Genomic DNA, 22,395 nt, shown 5'->3' with positions numbered 1-22,395 from the left:
TCAAGAATAAATTTAACGTGGAGTAAAAAGTCAATGAAGAGCAAAATGTAAACCAGTATAGTCCTGGCTGGCGGTGGGGAGATTTGCTTCCTGACTTATCTATCCCTTTAAGCACCAGCTGGCAAACGCACTTACTTCCCCACACTTTCCATTTCCCTTCGTTATTACCTGGTTCCTTCTGGTCTCACCCTTCCCCCACCCTCCTAACCTAATTCTAAATGTGGACTCCAAGCAACAGGGCTGGGCTCCCAGACGGTGAGGAGCGATCTGGTCTCCCTACAGGCTACAAAGACAACTTCCCTTGAAACATCTCCAAGCAGACTGCATTAGTTTGTTGAAAAATTTTCCTGCTAAGTAGGAAAGACAACTGTACTATCTAGGCTCCATGGAAACCAAAGTAAACCAAAGAAAAGGCAAAACCCCCTTTCCTCGCGTTAAACTGAAAAGTACCTTTTCCTTACTTGCAACCCCGCCCAAGTCAAACAGCTTGGTTGTATCAAACACATCCATCTAAGCATTTGTGTAATAGGAAGTCTGCAATAAAAGGAGTCTTTCAGCAGTAACAGCGCTCCGGTGCCCACAGTACAGCTACTATGCCTTAAAAACCTTTCCAAAAATTAGATACTAATGTTTATACTGCCGGAAATTCCAGCAAACATCATAACAAACAGGGACGGGTGTTCTCAGGCAATTTGTAAGGTTTTTTAATAACTTAAGTTTTATTTTTTATGTAGGCATTATAGTATCAACATTATTCTGAAGAAAATAACTTCTGCTTCAACTTGAAGATCTCCACTGCTTCGTGTACTAACTGTGTTCCACTTGGCAATATCATTTTCCTAAGGAAACTGCATAAGCCAGCAGTGGCAACGGCCCAAGCATGTAAATGCTGAAGTGGACCAGTTCCCCAAGGTCTCACTTTCTTTCTCACTTTTGTTTGTAAGCACTGTATAGAAATAAAACAGAATCTCTCTCATGCTCATGAAATTATAGCACATATCTTTCTTAATGGAAAAATACTGAGCACATGAACGATGCAGCAGACACAAAGAAAAAGCTCTCTTTTACATTAGTCATTAAGTAGGCTTTGTTGGTTATAGGTATGAATAATATAAACCATCATCCCTTGGTTCACCATTCTATAAATTCCTAACTTAATGGAGGGACTCATGCAAAAATAGGAATGTTTTTTTAAGCCAATCAATTCTTGGCATCTTTGCACAGCTGCTCAAGAGTGATAAATCAGGTCACTTAGCATAAAATAAATTAAGAAGTAGCCCTCGAGGAATCAGCACATGAAACACTGTATGAGCAAAGGTAATTATTTTAGAGCTGTCTGAATAGGAAAAAAAGCAATTACATATCGAAGCCAAGACATTAAGCCATTTAATCCTCAAACTAAGACAAAGAAAGCATACATAGCAAAATGTTCTATTTCCAGATAGGAGGAGAAAGGTCAGTCTGGTAAGTCTCTAAGCATTACAATACCTGGTTCAGAGAAAGTGTCACTAATATCATCATCCTTGTCATCTTCATAATCCTCTTCTTCTTCCTCCTCCTCCTCGTTTTCAGAAAGTTCGTGCTCGCTGCCGAATCCCTCATCATGGTCCTCGTCATCGACATCCTCCTCGTCCTCCTCCTCTTCCTCAGGACTGTGTTTGGTTGGCTGTTCACCCAAGCTGTCGGAGACAAAGAGGGAGTAATTGTGCTCTTCTTTTTTCTGGGATGAATCTGAGACCGACGTGCTGGCAGAAAGGCTGCTGCTCTCTCCTGCTGCAGCTGCCCCAGGGCCCTCCTGGGGCAGGGGACTGAGCAATAGTTCCTGGGTTTCTTTAAAAGGCAAAGCTGGAGTGGCGTGACCCTGAAGGGGCTCCACCCCTTTCTTTTCTGGCCTCTTCGCCACCGCCCCACAGTAGCAGGTGTTCTCCTTCGCCGCGTCCGTGTGAACCTGGCCCAGCGAGGGCCGGCTCTGCTGCACTGGGTTGATCTTTACTTTTGCCTTTTTTACATAGTCTTTACATTCCACGTGAAAGTTTACCTTTTCGGTGTGATACATGTTGGTCTTCACCATGATTTGTGTGCTTGAAGTGGGTTTACTTGCTTTTTGGACACAGTCTGACAAAGGAACCTCAGCCTGAAGAGTCTTAGAAGAACACAGAGGGGCAGCTGCTCTGCTTGCGATCTTCTTACCAGGGAATGCAGAGGGCAGAGGATTTTGTTTGACGCTGAAGAGTGAATCCGGGTAGTACAGGGAGTCAGACACAGACTGAGAGTCTTCGCTATTAAGCTGGGCCAGAGTTGGAGTCTTACTTATGACCTCTTCATCTTGGTAAGGGCTGGAAAAGTCATCGAGACCCAAGTAGTCCACCTCTTTTGTCCCCCAGATGTCGCAGCTGGTCAGTTTGGTGTACTTTGTTAGGTCCTCACAGTACGTGTCCCACTGCTCCCAGTTTGAGGTGAAAGCGCCCTCGTTCTCCAGGACGTCTGTGAAAGACTCCAGGTTCTCAATGTCTTTGCAGTCCTCCAGAGAAGGGAAGTTGTCTCTAGGGTTCTGTTGGTAGTTCATTTCTCTATCCTGAGAAAGGTTCAGACAAAATTACATACCCTGCTGTAGGAAATATTCACCTCCATCCACTTCCATATATCAAACTGATAAACCAGTACTTGACTTCTGGTCTGTTTTATTTTAAGATAAAGGCTACTTACATGAAACTTTACCACTCCATATAACATCATTTCCTTGGGCAAGAAAAAAAAGGACGGAAAATATGTCCTTTGAGAGGTTTAAGTATGGTCCAGATATCAAGGCCTCTTGAACTTTACTATAAACACTCTTCCTGAAAAAAAAAGTTTACATTTCCTGATCTTTGACCCAGAAGGATTTTGGGACCTCCTTAGAAATAAGCTTCAATTACAAAGCAATAGTGAAGACCTTACCTTCATCACAGAACAAAGAGTCTTCTTAAATGAGAACTCGAAGTTACAGGCAAAGAGTAACTCAAAGAGAGTTGGAACTCAGCCACAGAACAATAGGATCTTTAGTAAGACCTTGTAACAACTCTTGGGCTTGGCAAATAAAATACTCCTCATGAGTAGAGACGTAATTTTAAAAATGTGAGTAAGACTATGCAGCCATTACAAAGAACACAGTTAAATTCCAATGAACTCACATGAAAGGCTGCTCGCCATATATTTTTATGTTAAAAAGGTGACAGAATACTGTACTTATGAATATGCCATCCAATTAAAAATACTCGTATAATTCTACAGGCACAGAAAAACTATGTCAGTAAGTAGTTCCCCTTGGGGAAGTTTGGAGAGTAGAGGCTCAGGAAGGAAATGAGGAAGTTTCAGTTTCCCAGTTTTTTGTCCTTTTGACTTTTGCATTTGTTTGGAGTTTTTTATTTTGTGTGTGTGTGTGTCTTAACATCTTTATTGAAGCACATCATTTATATAACCATAAAATTCAGCAATATTAACTGTGTAAGTCAATGGTTTTTAGTGAATTAACCGATTTGTATTCTTAGTTTGCCAGTTTTTATATAGTTCTGTGATGCTTATGTTGTATGTAATTATAATTATTTTTTAAATGTTTCTCGCAGGAATCTTCAGTGTCTATTCACCTCAAGAATGAATGATAAGTGTATGCGGACACTGCCTGAACCTGCTGCTTCTGTCCCACATCCTCTGTGTCGCACGCCTTGCTCAGTGTCACCGCTCCGAACTTTTCCAGCTGAAAACTTCTTTAGCATTTAGGCATATTAAAGAAGGCAGCTTCCCATCCTCATCATCAAAAATCAGACTAAAGATACTTAGAAAACCTTTCTTCTTACTATTTCCAGTGGGTTCATCCGTTCTTCTAAGTTACTAAAGTGACAGTCACAAGAATCGAATTGGGCCTAATCACATCCTTTTTTTTCTTTCCACATTTATAAATAAAAAACTCTACCGGAACACTCTTACCATAAATCAAAGAATCCGAGAAAATGTTACTCACCAGTTCATACATGAAATCTGGATCTGAGCTGTTTGCTAAGAGATCTGTGCTCATCAGAGTCTGTTCCGAAAAGGTGTGGCTTCGAAAGGCATCCCCAAAAGGCGGATCCATTCCGCTTACACTAGGCTGTGACAGAGAGACCTTCACTTTAGAATCTGAAAGACTACTTCAAGACCAATTTATGGTACATACACCCTACCCCCCACACCTACTGACTATTTTCAGAAAACAATTTGGAATCTTTTCTACTGTTTAGTACATTTCAGAGACTTAACTAGCATTACACTGTGGGCTTATATTAGGAAAATAACTAAGATGCATAAGAACAGAAGAAGAAATAGAGTGGCAATTGTTCAAAATACCTAACCTCTAAAAACTAAAGCTTATTTAGCCACCAGAATCAGCATAAAGTACCTGAGGAGTACTTTTATTAGGTTACCAATATTCTTCACATCCATCTCTACTATACTCTCTGCACTAACTCCCTGAACAGGAGAACTCCCTGCCACTTCCTGGGGCCTCCGGAGGGAGCAAGTCAGTCTGACTCTGTACTTCTAAGTGAGTCCAACGTCTAACTTCCCGAAGCAAGCTGGAAGGGAATTTGGGCATCTCCAATCAACAAATGCCTCCAGGACCATGATGGAGATACAGTCAGTCAAACATTCAAAAATCTCCTGGGTGAGACAAACTTGGACATGAGCTCAGTAGCTTTCATCCTGGTTCCTGAAAAGGGTACAATTCATTCTATAATAAATAACAAAGGGAAAAAACACTCTTTTTTTTTGGCACCCAGAGTTAATCCCCCTTTCCCATTTCAATATCTCTACAAATCACTCCAGAGTGAAGGCGGGGCTCATGCTCCCCAAGTGGCCCAAACAAGAGAGAGGCTTCCCTTTGAAACTGAACTTGCATGAAGGAAGAGAATGGGAAAAATAAAAATTTCCTCTCCACCTTTTTGTTCTCCTTCTGTAAGTTTCTGCTGAAACTTTCAAAACCCATCAGACTGTGTGCTTACGTTTTTGTGTTCACATACCTTCCACCTACCGCAGACTCACACATACTCTCTCATTGTGTTCCCTTCCCTGGTGCACCCCTTCCCATTCTTTTCTTCCTCTGATTTTCCCCAACCCTACCAGACGGTAAGCTCAAAGTAAGTGCTTTATAGCCCTAAATTCAAGTATTCAATACACAGCAAACTAACCCGTGGGTGGGAAAGAACTCTGAATGGGTATGTGCAGCCCACTTGGCAGGGGGTCGGGGTGAGGCAGGCCACTGGTTTTTTCAACATCAGTGAGCCAATCCCCTTTCTTTGCCTCTGCTGCCTGCCTCCGAGTCACAGCGCAGCCCCGGCAAGTTTCTGATGTGCTGTGCTCAGGGCAGAGTCCTGCCTGGTCTCACATGAAGCCACCAGAGCATCCCTGCCCTCTCGTTATTTCTAGACTTCTCCCCAGCACTGAATACGAAGAGGGGAGGGGGTAAAGCCAATGACGAGGAGGAAGGGAAGAGGTTTGGCTATGCAGAGTGGGGTCTAACAGGGCTTTGTTTGTGGTTTCCGTGACTGCCTGAAACCAGAACTGATCAATTAAAAGTAATATAAATGCATATAATCATTCTTGGACACGTTTTGTGGGAGATGTGTGTTTGTATACATGTATGTGTAGGAAAGACATACACCATTTCCTCTTTAAATTCAACAGGCATGAGTGGAAAGGAACAACTGGGAAACAGAAGACAGAGAAGACAAAAATGGGCTTTCTGTGGCAGATTAATTTTCAGGGGAGTCGGTTTAGCCCCCATAAAGCCAGCAGATCTGTACAACTTCTAACTTTTTCACTCACCATGTTCCTTGGGCCAAGCTCATAAACTTCAAAGCTATATACCAAAGCAGAAAACAGAAGCAGTGGAAGGAAGGACATGTATTCAAAACTAGCTGAGGTCAGAGGGAAAATGTCTACAAAGAAGGTAGGATGTCAAGTTGTGTTAAGAGTCGGAGAACTTACAGAACCAATGGCACTGACTGTCCGCCATGGGAAAACGTAAGGCCTCGCACCTACTCGGTACGACTTACCTGAGGCATTTCCAAGCCCAGATCCTGTGAGTCCGATCCCAAACTTCTTTTCTTTCTCGTTTGTAAATTCCTTTCCAGCTTTACTTTTAATTTCGGAATTACAGTGATTTTCACAATAAACGGCAGGGTTCCCTGGAATGCCTTCACTTCAACTGCTTTGGATGGCTGCTTTTCTCTTCTGTGCGAGTCTGTCAAACAACAACACACAGTAACTTCACCGAGCACCATTAAAAACAAGTTGACCTTTTAAAATGACCTTAATGGAGAACACTTTAAAGGAATAAGTCTTGTGGTTGCAATATGAAGAATTTGGTTTTTTCTTAACACCAACTATTCTAAAATTTACGATTCCTTCGTTTCTAAAATAGAATCCGTCAATAAGAAACTAACCACATCAAAACAAAACAAAACAGAACAGCCCTGAGCCCTCACCAGGTGGTTCAGTTGGTTGGAACCTGGTCCCATACACCAAAAAGCTGCAGGGGATCTGATCCCCAGTCGAGGTGCATACAGGAGGCAACTGTTCAATGCTTCTCGCTCTCTCTCTCAAATCAATATACATATCCCTAAGGGGAGGATTAAAAAGGAAACCCTGAAAAATCAACAACAGCTGATTTTTCACGTGACCTGGATGTATTATACCTAATATAAAAGTTCCTGTTCACTTTATGTTCCGTATGAGAAAATATGTTGCAACTTTTAATTCCATCTATTGTATAATCATTACTGCTAAATTAATCTACATTTTACATCACTCATAAAGATACAAGAGCAATGAATACCTAACAGTGAACGATGTAATTTGACATATCCTCTACATTAAATAAAATCATGTTCATAATGGTATGTGCAACATTATTCTTTCAGTTATAAGTGAAAGCTGTCCTTGAAGAATGATTCAAGTAAGTTTTTAAATGTGTGTATGCTGGGGGTGGGGGTGGGGTGGAAACAGGGATAAGGACTACTCTGCAGAGTGGTTTTTAGGGTTAAATTAAACAATGATTGCAGATCACTTGGCACAGGTCTTAACTGTGGAAGAGCCTTTAATGTGAGTTCCCTTGTCCCTCCTCTGTGAAGACCTTAATCATCAGAATTAATCAGCTGTACCCATTTCGTCATCTCTCCTAGATCAGTGGGCCTCGAAGTGATCCCAGGACCAGCACCATCACTGTCAACCTGGAAATTCGCAAGAAGTACAAACGCTTGGGCCCCCCACCCAGACCACTAAAGCGGGAATTCTGGAAGTGGGGCCCAGATATATGTCTTAAGGAGCCATCTAGGTGATTCTGATCCTCCCTGAAAGCTGAGAACCACTGCCTACTCCTTGCTCTTTCAGTCCAGATGCCATATCATTTCTTAGATTGATGTAAGAGCCAATTTAAGTTGAGCTGCCTCTATAGTTAGCACACTCTCTGGGCTAGAAGGTCAGAGTGGTACATTATTTCAAAGATCTGTTGCTGAATAAATAAAACATAGGCAACAAGGGAGTCAATCATTGTTCTACTTAATTAGATTAATAAATTGACTACTATTTGTATTTCCTGGCTCTTTGCTGGGCTCTTCCCTCTGGTTGGTTGTCATTCTGAGCTCTTTCTTCTAGCCCAGGAGACACCATCAAGTGCCCAGCCTGGGCCTAGAAGTAGAATTAGTTAATACACCTCAATCCAGGGCTACAGTCTAAGTGGACTGAATCCTGCTCTTGCCAAAGGCCAGTTCTGGCCCAGCTTCTACTTATGTGGCTTCATGGTTGGTTCCACTGCCGATACACAGTCTCAGTCCTAACTCTTCCCCTGATTCCTGTGAGAAACAGGTCAGTTGCATTTTCTGGACCTATTATGTAGACCCCCAAAAGGCATGAGATTCTAAGTGATGCCTTCAACAAAGTGTACCAGTGTAATCCTGGTGTGTAATGTGGAGAGAATGGTGTAATGTGGTGTATAATGGGTCTGGGAGGAAAGTCTGATAGTCTGTAAAACCTGAAACTTTTTCCCTTCTTAGCAAGGGTCGAAGACTCAAGAAGAGATTGAGTTGGACTCAAAAGATTTTTATTAGCATCTACTGAAGACACCATCTCCCAACAGCTCGGTTTATCAGGGAAACCTGGATCAACAACGGGGCTAAATGCTGGTTGCAGCTTCCACTTGCAAACTATGCAACACTGGGCAGGTCAATCTTTCTAAGCCCTCATTTTTCTCGTCTCTCTGGCTACCGGATTTTCTATGCCATAATACTGCCATACAAACACAAGCATTTAAAGTTGTATTTAAACACTTGGCCTCAAAGCAAACGTCAGCCAATGCAGTTAGCAAAAAGACCACTTGTTTTGGAAAAAGGAGACTTGGATTCCAGTTTTGATCCCATAATCAAAACTAAGCAGACTCAGGAATTAAAGCTTAAATTTTTTTGCCTTAGCTCACAGACTGAGGAATTAACAATTATTCTCCCTTAGCTATGTAATAGGGATGTTATGAGCACTAAATGAGACATTAAATTAGGATACAGTAATAAAATACATCTAAAAGGTGATTCTTATCAATAGGTGTATGTTGCCAATGCTTTCTTTTGTCCCACAGCTAGCCCAGCTCAGAAACTCAACCTCTGGGACAGCTGTTGTAAGCAAGGCTGACTGTTTTAAAGATACCCATTCCTGAGAGAGAGTATCCACTACAGAAAGGGTTGGGCTCCTTCACCTGGGATAGTTTAAGGTCCTTAGTCCAAGGTGCCTCTCCTAGTCTCTCAAGGAGCAGTAAGCAGGAGTGGGGGAAGGGCCACCTCTTCCCCAAGCAGTGGGACCTCTTTTCAGGGATCAACCCTTGTAGTCTCTAAAACTAATGACTCAAGTTCACAACAAACAATCCTTATCCCCGATGTTTGGCATCCATTATCCAGAAATGCTTGGTCCCCTTCCAGACATATATTGAGAAGCCACCGTGAAGAACAAAATCCCCCACCCAAAAGTGGAAGGAAAAAAAGAGCTTCTACAGCAGTTAGCATTACACAGAATCTCCCATGATACACAGCTCCAAAACTATCGCCTACACCAGGGAGCCAGCCACATGCTAAGGGGATGTGAATGCCTTGGTAGCCGAGGAAGGCTGAAGAGGACGGCGTAACATCCTGCCTTTTGGGATGCCCGCACACTTCTCTAGGCTCAAGAAAATCCCTATTTCACTCAAGCTTTAATATTAAAGTCCATAAAAAGCAATAGCGTCATTTCCTAATGTGTGAGACCTGAAGAATATTTGTTCCCAGGAATATCAGATGATTACTCAACTGAAGGGTTGTGAGCTTTGGAAACCACGTTAAGCAGCACTGGCACACCGCCTTCATGCGGGACTTGCTAGGTTCCAATGCACATTATACATGACCAATAGGTGAATGATGTCATGTCCCAGACTTATGTGATCATAAAATCCTCCACTCTACCCTCAAGCTGAACTCAAGACTAGTGTTTCTTAAACTAAAGAAAAACCTAAGGGAAAGACTAAATTATTTCCTCTCACTTCCTTTTATTTACAGTTCCCAATACAGTTTTGTTTTTCAAGGGAGAAAAGACTGTGGCCCATCACAAATAATATTTACCAACAGATTTTCTCTACCAGGACTCATTCAAAAGTATTCAACAGCAGCTGTCTGGCACAGGAAAAGATTCTGGTAACCGTGAACCAGCCCTGTGAAACAATGCGGTGGGGCAAATGTTTGGTTTATGAGCAGCGATGGTGCCACCTAAAGACACCGAGAGCTTCGATCTCTTTCATAACAGCCCTTTCCACCAGGTCCTACCCCAGGTTTTTTTGGTTCTCCACTGAAAATACGTTGAGGCTTGCTATGTACCTCAGGCAAGGCAAAACGTAAGGTAAGGTCAAGGGACTTCTTACAAAAGCTCCTCCTCCCTGGCACTGTTCAAACCACTACTCCAGTCTTCAAAAGTCAAACCCTAGAGCTGACTGGTGTGCCCCAGGCAGCTCATGAATACCCAAGAGCTTTTAATTCATGCCCCTTCTGAATCTGAGAGTTTCAGCTGACCCCTGACAGTCCATGTGTAGAAACAAGGTTGACATCAAGAAAAACACACACCTCTCTGAAAATGAAAATGTCTTCTGGACAAGCAGCTTCAGTCCATGTGGTCGGCGTCCCTGCAGCTCCCCTTTAGAGGGCACTGGCTTAGGCCACTGCTCCCTTGTAGTAACTGGAGGGAACTGGTTCCTCACAATGGTGAGCAGCACTTCTGAGTCATCCAACATTCATCAAAGTAGATGGTCAAAAATTTCTGACACACCCATTAGGATGGCTATTATCCAAAAAAATGAAAAATAACAAGTATTGGCGAGGATATGGAAAAATCGGAACCCATGTGCACGTTGCTGGTGGAAATGTGAAATGATGCAGCTGGGAAGCAGTTGAGCAGTTCCTCATAAAGTTACACACGGAAATTACCATACGACCCAGCAATTCCACACCTGGAGATACACCCAGAGAAGCGACAGCAGGGACAAACACAGATACCCCATATCCACAGCAGCACTCTTCGCCGTCACCAAAAGGGGGCAACAGCCCCAGCAGCCATCAACAGATGAACAGGTGAACAAAATGTGGTCCACACATTCAACAAGACATTGTTCATCCATAAGAAGGAATGAAATGCTGATACATGCCACATGATGGATGCACCGTGAAAACACTGTGCTACACAAACTAACCCAGACACAAAAGGACAAACGTTGTATGACTTATACGAGGTACCAGGACAGGCAAACTCAGAGAGAGAGATAGAAAGAATAGACGTTACCAGAGGATGGGAGAGTTAGTGTTTAATGGGTAGAGAGTTCCTGTTTGGGATGATGAAAATGTTCTGGAAACAGACAGTGGTGATAGTTACACAAGATTGTCAGTGTACTGAGTGCCACTGAATTGTACATTTAAAAATGGCTTAAATGGAAAAATTTATGTTTATTTTACCAAATGAAAAACAATTTTTAAAAAAATTTTGAGGTAAGAAGTGCCAACACATTTACATTGTTACACAATTCATACACCATGGTTTATCTGGATCTTGCCTAATATTTGCTGGTTCGTGCTCATCGTTTCCTGCAGGTGGACAGAGTTCTTGGGGTCTCTCTATTTCTTTCAACTGTGCCAGATTCACAATTCTAAGAGGTGGTAACTGTCCTGACCCCACAACCTAAGCAAACCATTTGGCTCTTAACCCCCCAAGTAAAGTTGAAAGAAAGGGAACACAGGGGAGGGATGGAATGGCGGGGAGAAGGAAGGACTACTGACTTGGTCATTGAAAGGTTTCTACCCCACGAGACTCCCTTGTTTGGTGAGTAAAACAGTTTATTCCGTTGCCCCAGCTCTTTAACAGACCAGGACCCAACCACCACACATCCCAGCCATTCTGCTACACATCGTATGTCCCATTCAGTAATCCTTTTCAAAACAACTCAGCAAATGTTGAACCAAACAGTCCTCCCAATACTTACTAAATCAAGCTGCTACCTGCTTTATGGTGCAGCAGCAACCAGAGATCCCCAAATCTCCACACCATTGAGGAAGCAGAGGCTGCCTCAGCCAGGAACACACTGGAGGAAAGGTGGGGCCACGCTCTCCCTTTATTATGTAATATAAACCTCGTGACTACAACTGCAGGCGAAGAGCGATTCACTGCCCTTCAACAGTTCTCGGAACTCCAAAATTTACAAAACAGGCGAGTAAATGTCAAACTAGACGATTATAGTTTATGTCAGGAGTTATTAGCAAAAGACCCGCATTATTTATTTTCTAAATCCTGCTGCTGCTGGTCCTTAAGGACAGAAAACAGGGGAAAGAGAAGAGTCAGGAGGAAGAAGACATATCTTTCCCCACAAATCAGGTGAGGAAACAGCATTTTCCTAGGCAAGGAGTACGTACGACTTATAAGCAGATGTAATCCTTCTACCTGACTGCCTAGCGGACTCTGTCCCTGGGTCAATCCAATAGTCTCCTTTTATCCTTATGTTCCAGGAGTTCAAAAAATATGGGGCTTAAATTAGTTTTAGCACCAAAGTAAATTACTTTATTAATTAAACAAAGTAATTTTACTGAGAACCCTAAGGAGCTAAGACACCAAATCTCAAAAATGATCTCTCTCTGGAATGCTGTCTTGGAGGAAGACATTAAGACCTTTCAGAATTGTGTTCAATTCCTTCCCAAAGGCTTTGCTCAACTTTAATCTTTGGACTACAGAGACAACACATGGAAGCTTGCTTAAAATGCTTTGGGAACCAATAAGAAAGGCCATTAGAAACAGGTTTCTGGATTAATGTGAGTTGAATGGGAAGAGCTCCTTTTCATTTCTGTAACTATAAAACATTAGGGCTTTCTGAAGCCTTGACACCTGTCGAGTAAGTTGCTCAGAGCATAAGAATAAGAGTGTGGGACAGTTTTAGACAAAACCAAAGAACACATTTCTAACCCCAGCCATACTTGGTTACTACTAGCAACACAATATTCACAAATTTATATTTGTGTAGCTGTTAACAGATTACAAAGTACACTGTATCCTGTCATTTCATACAACAACTTGGCCAAGTAGTTAGGGTAAGTATTAGCATAACTACCATCCCCGACCCTCTGTCCAACCATTTTTACATTAGTAAAAAAAAAGTTCAGCAAGGCTAAAGGATCCGTCCAAGGTCACTCAGGAAATGATGCCTCTGTGCAAACCCTCCATCTCAGAGACCACCTCTACTCTTACAGTCTCAAAGATCACAGCAGAGGACAGGTAAGTCTACATCTTTACCTTAAACACCCAAGTGCACAAACCCTACCATCTTGAGAGCAGGTACTTCTGTGTTCATTCACATCCCATAACTCAGACACACATGCCACCTCCCCAACCACACATTCCTGCTGTCTATAGTACCTGCACTCTCAGCCACCCAAGCGTGAGCACCAGCCTCAGCCTTGATTCTCACTTCCTCCTCCCTCTCGCCAGTTCTCCTGAACAAAGACGTGCTGACAACTTCCCCTGCAGCGAGCACACGTCTGACTGGGCCTTCCCACGTTCCCAACCCTTACTTGCCTCATCACTTTCTACTGATCAACCCAGTAGCTGACCTACAGATCTCCCCTCCCTGCAGTTATTATGTCCCACTATCAAACTATTCTCCCTGAACTACCACATCGCTTTAGCACTCCCAGACATCTCTGGGATAATGTTCATGTTACTCAGACACAACGAAACTCTTTCCAACCCCATGTTCCACTACTCTTCTACAAATATAACACTAATATTTTCTTGATCTTGACATTCCCCAAATCCTTGAGGTACGTAAAATCCCACTTCACTCCACTAAGGATCTCTAACAGTGAGACTCTGGCCTTTCATGCCCTGGCCCATGTTTTTCCTCACCCTCCTCTCCAACCCCTTGTCTCCACCACCAGACTGTTAAACCTTTGATGACCGTGGTATTTCATGTCTATCTCACTACAGTGCCAAAAGCAATGTCTTGCCCAGCACAGGCACCCAGACAAAAGCTGACCGACAATGGACAGGGAAATCCCAAGACCACAGGTCCTTCTGCGTAAGAGGTTCCATGTTCTTCATATACAAAGAGGGCATTACAAGTCAGTCAGTCATTCAATACATATTTATTGACCATCTTTTATGTGCTCTGAAGTGTCTTGTCGTAGCTTGTTAATTGAGGCTTGAACCACTGTAGTATCACATAGTAAAAATATTTAAAATTGTACCCCTTTTGTTTAAATTTCCAGGAAGAGTGCTGTCTGAATTTCAGCCAGTTTTAAAGACCTGAGATGATTCTTATCCAGGGAGGAGAGGGCAGAGGAAGAAGTAGGTTAGAACTTCTTTAAACCAGTGGAATGCACATGTTACACTGTTCCCTCCCTCTCTCCTTCCCTCCCCCTGCTTCCACTCTGTCTCATACACACACACTTTTTAATTAAAATAAAATATTCAATGCGGGTTGAGATTGGAGCTTTATAGAGAATCATTTCGTTTCATGGGCTGTTCTGCAGTAATCTACAAAATGTAAAAAAAGAAGAATACAATGTAGGTCAGTGGTACAAAAGACAGTGGTGCAGACGAGAACTCAGTGGAGCCGTACAGCAAGATTCCACGGAAACACCCACCACAGGACACTCTGGACGCACCCTAAGCACCTCCGTACTCCTGTTGGCAAGGGTCTGGGCTTTTCCTCAAGATGCATTACCTCCTTCTCAAACGGAGCATGAATACAGACTAGACAATGTTGAAATTCCCTGCAGTTCCTTCCTGCTCTGTGAAACAGGGCAATACCACAGGCCAGGACTACAGAACAGCTGGTACACAGGTTACAGGACTACAAAGATATTGCTAATACAGCTTTTAAGTCATTTCTTTCAACACTGAGAAAGGCTAGCTGCCTCTTTGACTCTAATACTCCTAAAGAGGCTTGCGTGATGAGAAACAAACTCCAGATTCAAGATAAAGGGTTCTCTTTTGTAGCGGAATATTTGGAACTTCATTCCTGATTCTCACTTGCCTCCATTTATTTGTAAATATAAGAATTCTTCTTTCTCTGCAGGAGATATTGTGATTCATGATATTACATTAAGTATCTAGCCCTGGCACAAAAAAGGCACTCGATAAATGATGGCTATTTTTATTCTCAGATTCTTTCCTTGGTAGATGTTCCTGGGATGTTTTTGCTACTGAAGGTATAAACCCAAACTCAACTTAGAATCCTAGAGTATCTAAATTCTGCACTTAATTATCACAAAAACCCAACTACCTGGAACGAGGTTGAATAAGGGACACAGAGGCAACACGGGTCATTTAACACCCTTGTCCCAGCTTTATGAGGGTGAATGTCAGTTATGCTGGTTTAATCAGCACAAGATCTTTGGGTTCACAAAGTAATTCATAAAGCTGCCAACAAGTCATCTCTATACATAATAAAAAACTGGCAGGTACATTACAAGGGGAAAGGACTTCTTCAGAGAGATTATTGTTCTTACTGTTCAAACAATGACATAGAGTTTAACTTTTTTTATAGTGAGTTATACCGGCTTCACCAGAGATTCTGGGCAACTTGAGGGAATGGACTCATATAAAATTTATCTTTATATCCATAACATCTTAAATGGTTTCTAATAAACACTCACGGAGTTTAACCTATACCATATTTGTCTCAACAGGGTTCTGCATAAGTCAGACAAAGGAAGCCGACTAACCTAACTGCTGGAAGAGCATAGCTTTGAACAGAATCAGCAGCTATCAGAGAAGTACAAAGTCTAACAAGAACTTGGTCCCACCCTCCCATCAGATGCTCAGAATTCTTATATTTCTCCAAACTAGGAAAAGAATAAAATTCACTTGTAGTAAGTAATTCATTAGTTTTTAAGTTGGGAGTTTGGACAGCCAGTAAATTATTATGCTAATTTATAAAATAAAGATGACACAGTCCTAATAAGTTCAAGTTCACTCTGCTAGGAATATGGACATTTTTTAAAACAAAAGACAAAAAGTAGCTGAAGATTTAAAGCAAAACGACTCAAATACAAACCAATGCCTGCACATGGGTTTTGTTCAAGCCGCACATCAGTGCTGCTAAAAAATTAAATTTCAGCCCTGGCTGGTGTGGCTCAGAGGACTGAGTGCCAGCCTGCGGACCAAAGGCTTTCTGGTTTGATTCCCAGTCAAGGCACATGCCTGGGTCATGGGCCAGGCCCCCAGTTCTGTGTGCGAGAGAGGCAATCACACATGGACATTTCTTTCCCTCTGTTTCTCCCTCCCTTCCCTTCTGTCTCAAAAAAAATAAAATCTTTTAAAAAATTAAATTTTAACTTCCAGCACTTAAATTGGAAATTTCATATAAAATTTCTAAATCCTATTATCGAATGCCACTGTTTCGGGGGTGGTTATTAGAGCTGATTAACAATGGGGTACAGAGCCCTGACAAGATCACTTGAGCTGAATCACTTGCCCTGAAGTCAGAGTTATCCCTTTAACTGGCCTGTGCTCTCCAACTGCTCCAGTCCCCACCCAGTACCACCATTCTGCAGATGGGGAATCAAAGCTGAGAGAGTCTCAAAACCACAACATATTTGTGAGTATATTACAGCTAACTCCAGGACTTTCCCTCTTAACCATTCTGCAACTTGCCCTCCAAACAAAAGGTAGGTAATGTTAAAGGAGGTATTTAAAAGATTACACATGAATGTTTACCGCAGCTTCATTCACAGTAGCCTACAATCTGGAAGCAACTCAAATATCCATCATGTTAAGTAAAATCACCATGTTAAATAAAAGAAGTTAGAAGCAAAATACGACGCATTCTTGGCTGCATTTATATGAAATTCCAGAAAAGACACATAAAGAAAGATGGTAAATCAGTATTTGTGGTCAGGGGTGAAGGGCACGAGGGAGCTGTGTGTGCCGATGCACATGTTCCATATCACCACTGCAGGGGATCGCACGACTGCACGAATTTGTCCAAGGTAAAACTTGAGCGAATTTTATGTAAATTAAACCTCAATAAAACTGATTTTAAAACTACAAAAGAGTACCATCTCTCTACCTAGGAAAGTTTAGGAAGCTTCAGGAAAAGGTGAGATTTGAATTGGACCTTATCATAGAACAATTTTAAGGTGCAAAACTAGTAGAAAACTCATGAGGTGAGTAGTCATATTCCGCACTGCAGCCTAGGAGAAGTGAAAACGAAGGAAAATGTTTCATAAAAGGAAATTCAACGAGATGAATATTGAGTACTTGGATAGGTATCAAAGACAAGTTGATCTTACAAGATTTCCCAGGAGGGAATCAATTCAGACATGCATTACTGTTCATATGCAAAATAAGCAGTGTAAAATAGTTTTTATTTTCTTTTGTTTTTAAATAAAGCAAAAGGAAAAGTCAAAACAGAAAAACCCAAAGGACACAAAGGTAGGAAGAGAAGCGAGGGGGTGACATGAAGGCAACAGACGCGGTGAGTCAAGAGTCAAAGGGACCCTGATACTGACAGATTAGAAGAGAGAAGGGACGTGCGTCAGACCTTGATGAGGGACTAGAAGTAAAACTAAAAACTAGGGGAAAAGAGACCAACCAACCAAAAGCCAGAGCTACAGAGAAGAGAGACCAAAGACCTGACAGCAGGTCCAGGAGAATTCGAGGACACAAGCAAGTTCTTTCCTCCTAAATCTCACTGAGCAGTCTCTTCCATACCTGCCTTAGCTGGAGCCTTCTCACACCCAATCGCGGCCCACACGGCTCGTGCACCATCCACACTCCTTGTCTGGACTAGAATGCTTCCTTCGCTGGCCTTCAAAACCCAGTTCGAATACTGCCTTTCCTGTGAAGCTTCTCCAACTTTCCCATGCATTGTTAGTAGTCCCTCTTCCTTATTTTCAGAACACATTGTTCTAAATATTATCTTAATGCTGAACTGCAACGTCTGTCTCCTCTGCTAGTCTACAGGAACTCCAACAGAAGATTCAGTAATAAGAACAAAAGTCCTTACTAAAAAGCAGTTCAAAAACGTAGAGTGCCCTAACCAGTGTGGCTCAGTTGGTTGGGTGGCATCCTGCAGAGCGAAGAGTCGCTGGTTCATTCCCGATCAGGAAACACAACTGGGTTGTGGGTTCAGTCCCCACTCAGGGAAAGTACAAGAGGCAACCAATCAATGTTTCTCTTTCACATCCACATTTCTCTCTCTCTCTCTCTTTCTCCCTACCTTCTCCCGTTTAAATATAAATAAATAAATAAAATTTTAAAATGTAAAGCCCCTCCTCTTACCATCACAAGTAGGGTGTTAAGAGCCTTGCTGTTTGAAGGGATTCTACAATGAATCATTTGAACAGGAGCACATCTGTCCTACCTTTTTTTTTTTTAATTGATTTTAGAGAGAGAGAGTAAGGGTCAAAGAGAAAGAGAAACATCGATTTGTTGCTTTCTGTGCCCTTATGGAGATGGAACCCACATCCTTGGCTTATCTGGACAATGCTGTAACCTTTACCCAACTGAGTTAACCGGCCAGGGCATTGCTCCACCTTTACTGAAGTTTGATTTCTGTAATGCTTTCCATTTCTCAGTGAATGGCAAATACATAATAGAAAAGAAAGCAAATTGCATCAGGAATAGTATACAGCAGTCAAAGAAGGAACTTCCTCTATAAAATAAAAGAAGCTCCTTAAACTCACAGACAGAAGGTCTTGTACAACAGGAATCTGAAGAAAACTGGAGCAGGATAAAAAGTCAGCAAGCTCACGAAGTTTTCATGGGAAACTCAAAGTTAACAATACCCAAAGATAAATAAGTGACAACGTGACTTTGTAACAAAAGATGTAAAAGTGGTTTTGGTGTTAAAAGGACAAATGATAGCACGATCAGAGTTGCTGAGAATTAGCAGGGAGCTGACTAGTTTGGAAAGCTGTTTCGGGAGGAGAGCTCCAATACAGACTTTGGGGAAAAGGTCATGAACTGGTGAAAAAGCAAACCAGACTTGGCTGGAGACGGAATGGGACGGCCCCGCAGTCACAAAGTACCACTGAAGTCACCTGCTTCACTCTCTCCCCAAGGCTAGCCCTCACCACTGGGGTGAATCAGAATTATTAGTAAGAATGATTTTGCAGTGCTTTCCCCACAAAAGGCTCCCTGGTATAGAGATGAACAGTTATCTCAGACCACTAAGAAGGGAGATTCCACTCACATCTGCCAAACACCCAGAGACCTAGTATGCCAGGAGCTAAAGACAAATCCAAAGGACAAGGTTTATTGTGCCTGGAAGAAGTATTCAACAAGTTTAACTAATGGAATCAATCTAAAAAAAAAAAAGATAACAAAAGAATTCAAGTCATTTTTAGACACCATCAAAATAGCTTCTACATAAACTTTCTTAAAAGGGCCAGTTTTTAAATAAAGGCTTTCTACTGAATATTTGAGCAGATGGTGATTAATTCCTCCCCTCCAACCAAAAAAAGCCTAACGTCTCTACTAATAGACTAACTTTCATTACCTCCCAGATAAGCAGTTTTTAGCATCGTTTATTTAAACAGCTCAGGAGCACTAAAAAGTGTCAGGCACTGGGGAGACAGAAATAAGAGGACAACTCTGACCTTGAGCCCACTGTTAGATGGGTAGAGAAATACCGTAGACGGGGGAAAGTGCTAAAGAGATTAGTACTGAGAGGCAATAAGCTAGGATAATTGAATCCAGATTTGAGAGGTGGTTCCAATCATCCTGAAGTATATGCAGCCCCAAGTATTAGCATATTCAAAGTCTAAGAGCTTGAGGACACTAACAATTGCCCAATATCTGTGGGATACAGAACATCATTAATCCCTACCATTACAAATTAATTAACTACGTTATCCACAGTCACCCAGACAAATAATAGGTTAACTAGACCAGACATAAGGTTACAGACCACATGATGAAACAGTTTTAAGAGGTCAATATATTCTTCTTTCTAAACTCTCAGATTTGCACCTGAAATCCAGAAACCCAATTCATATCAACAAAATTGGCAAAATATCACATTAAAATAAAGCGGGAAGCTACACATGGAAAAAAGTAAGTATTTGCCTATGGATCTCTGCTTCAGTGGGCACTTAGCACCACTTGACCTGTTCCAGAGAATGGGAGGGGTGGCCAGCTGTATCTTTTTGAGTCTTGTTTAAAAAGGTATCCTACCCTATTCAGGTCATTCTACAAACATCTCAGGCACTGGCATAATCAATGTGGCTTCCAAATTAACGGTCTGACATATACATAGATGAGCTAAGCATGTTGACTAGTTACTTGACTAACATCTCTTGAAACAGATGCCCGTGGTTTTGTATGGAACAATTTGCTAAATGCACTTCCAAACCTCAACTGGACCGTGCCCTTGCATATACTGAGGCTCTTAGGTATCATCTCTTAAAGCCAAAGGTTTTTCAATCAGAAAGCACTTCTTAAATAGAACTAATATTCCAACATTTGCTTAAATGTTTTTTTCAGGAAAACATCTATTTGCAAATGAGGTAAAAATACAGACCACAGTGGCACGTGCTCTAATTCTAAAAATTCTTCAAGGCAGGAGATACCCATGTTATGCAAGTGCTCAAATATTAGCACAAGCGCAAGTCTGTGCATTCTGCAACATCTGAACATCTAAGTTCTCGGAGCCCGGTGACTAATGTCTTGAAATAGAGGCTGACAAATTACAGCCTTTGACCCCAGGCTGATGTTGTAAATAAAGTTTTATTAGAATACAGCCCCACACACATGGTCTCTGGATGTTTTGGGCTACGGTGTGCAGAGCTGAATCAGTGTGACAGAAACTGTACGGCACACAACGCCTGAATGTTTGCTGCTGACCGCTTTATCAGAGTCGTCAGAACCAACGGCCTGACGAACGCATGCCTGGCCAAAGAGTTTATCTACTAAATACAGGGAAAGAGAAATCTTCCCCAACACGTCCAGGTAGAAACCCACATGAAACCACCTCTGCTGACTCACTCAAAGTCATGTCATTGTCAATCTTAATTAAAAACTAAACTTTAAAAGCAAACGATGAATTTCTCTTAATCTTTTAAAAACTGTGCTGCATTAAAATCAACATACAAGTTCAATGCACTTTTATTGTCACTTGTACTTTAGTTAAGCACCACCAGGAACCATATTAGTCATTCCTATACTCACAATGGCACCCAGGAACCCACACACCCTGGACGAGGTAAACTAAGTAGGACGTAGTGTTTGTAAAAGTTTGTTTCACTTGCCCTGACAGACAGAGACTGCGATGGTAAGTGAAGCATCCAAAATCTCGTCTGGATGTATCCAGTCTCTTCTAAGCTTACTAGCCTAAAAAATCCCGAAGTTGCTGTATCGATCATATAAAAAAATGACACCCAACTTAGTCCTGTTGGATATACTTGCCATTCTTAGAGTGAGAGAAAAAACAAGCTAGTATTTTTTTATTTGCTGTTAGTTGTATTTAGCAACTGAAGTCTATCAAATGAGATTATATTTTTACATATCATTCCAAACTGTCAGATTAATACAGAAATCGATAAATCATTTATTTACCAATTATTATTTTTCTCCAGTTAACAAAATAGGAAGTAATGCAAATTCCTGAATACAGTCAACTCCTGAATAGCCCCTGCAAGATGTATCCACGGCGTGTTACTACCACCCGAGTGCTTAACCAAAGATGCATCGACAACTGGTACCCCTGACACCACCAATGAAGCCACAGGTTGTAAACCGATGTTAACGTAAAGCTAAATTAAGCACTTCATAAGGCCAACATGATGTCAATATAATCAGGAAACAAAGTAAAGTTGGTGATTTTGTCATTATGCATAGCATTTCCCTCTTCATCTCCGGTGTTTCTCCTGGCTATTCTGGATTACAAGACAATGGGGAAAAATATTTAAAAGTACAATCAAGTGACAACCAGTTTACCACAGACAAGATTTACACAGAAGTCTTAATTTCTGCTTTTTTAAAAGAATTAAGTCAGATCTTGATCCTATTTCTCACCTGAAGGGTATTCGCAAGACAAAATCCTAAAGAACCTTCAACTCTAAAGACTTTTCTCAAGGCTCAGTTTTCTCATGAAGTGCATTTACGGAAGCTACCAGTGTGAGAAGCAGCAAGCACGACAGGGCCTGATCTTTAGCGGGTAGCCTGATGAAAAAATGGAACCCCCGCGGAGTCCTTCACTTTCTTTGCTTTCCTAGTCCTGGTCTCCTCTGTGAAAATTCAGAAAAGAACTTCCTTCTCCCTGCCTGCCTCTACCTGAGGCCTCAAGCAGAAATTCAGACCGCTAGTTTATCCAAGTACCTTCTTAAGGTAGTCCTGAGGCTCAAGACCGCTCAGAAACAGCAAAAGGTTTGCTTTCTTGGGTTAAAGAAGGGCAATTACAGGGCTTGGCGGCCGGGTTTGTCAGGAAGCCTAGAGCCGAAAAAGAGGGAGAATCCAGAAACTGAGCTCCTTCTAGTCCCAGGAACCACCCCCAGAGACGGCTGGGCTACCCTCGGTACTTCCCTGCCTCCTCTGCTCGGGTGGGGAGAGCGGCGGGTCGGGGTCAGGTTCCCCTGAGCTATTTCTTGGCCCGATCGGACTCGACTTCGGACACCCGAAACGCCCCCCGCCCGGCTCCCTCGCCCTTTGCCCTGTCTCCTCCCCTCTCAGTGACCCACCACCACCGGTCCCCTCCCATCTAACATGGCCGCAACACCCGTCCCACCCCCGACACAACCTAACTTGGGAAACCCACACACCGCCTCCCCCCACGCCCATTGGCTAGGTTGCCTCCGTCCGCCTTCTCCATTGGACATTACGGCCTGCCACTCCACC

At 42.2% G+C, this 22,395-nt stretch overlaps 1 protein-coding gene across 3 annotated transcripts in view; it reads right to left on the bottom strand.

Annotated features, from left to right (window-relative positions):
* The window catches only part of CREBRF (CREB3 regulatory factor), a 42,474-nt gene that overhangs the window by 19,005 nt on the left and 1,074 nt on the right, over positions 1 to 22,395 (bottom strand). Inside the window, exons 2-5 of one of the 3 annotated variants that reach the window (XM_024576738.3) lie at positions 10,143 to 10,356; positions 6,066 to 6,253; positions 3,998 to 4,123; positions 1,489 to 2,575 (exon numbers count right to left, since the gene is read on the bottom strand). In XM_024576738.3, the coding sequence (XP_024432506.2) occupies positions 1,489 to 2,575; positions 3,998 to 4,123; positions 6,066 to 6,074 (1,222 nt within the window). In that variant the 5' untranslated portion in view covers positions 6,075 to 6,253; positions 10,143 to 10,356. Of the gene's footprint in view, positions 1 to 1,488; positions 2,576 to 2,706; positions 2,838 to 3,997; positions 4,127 to 6,065; positions 6,254 to 10,142; positions 10,357 to 22,395 lie in introns of those variants that run through there. The other 2 variants (XM_024576737.3, XM_024576740.3) reach the window with 2 other exon arrangements.

The sequence above is a fragment of the Desmodus rotundus genome, chromosome 6 (assembly GCF_022682495.2).
Source record: "Desmodus rotundus isolate HL8 chromosome 6, HLdesRot8A.1, whole genome shotgun sequence".
Classification (NCBI taxonomy): Eukaryota; Metazoa; Chordata; class Mammalia; order Chiroptera; family Phyllostomidae; genus Desmodus; species Desmodus rotundus.
This window is presented reverse-complemented; position numbering and strand designations above follow the sequence as displayed.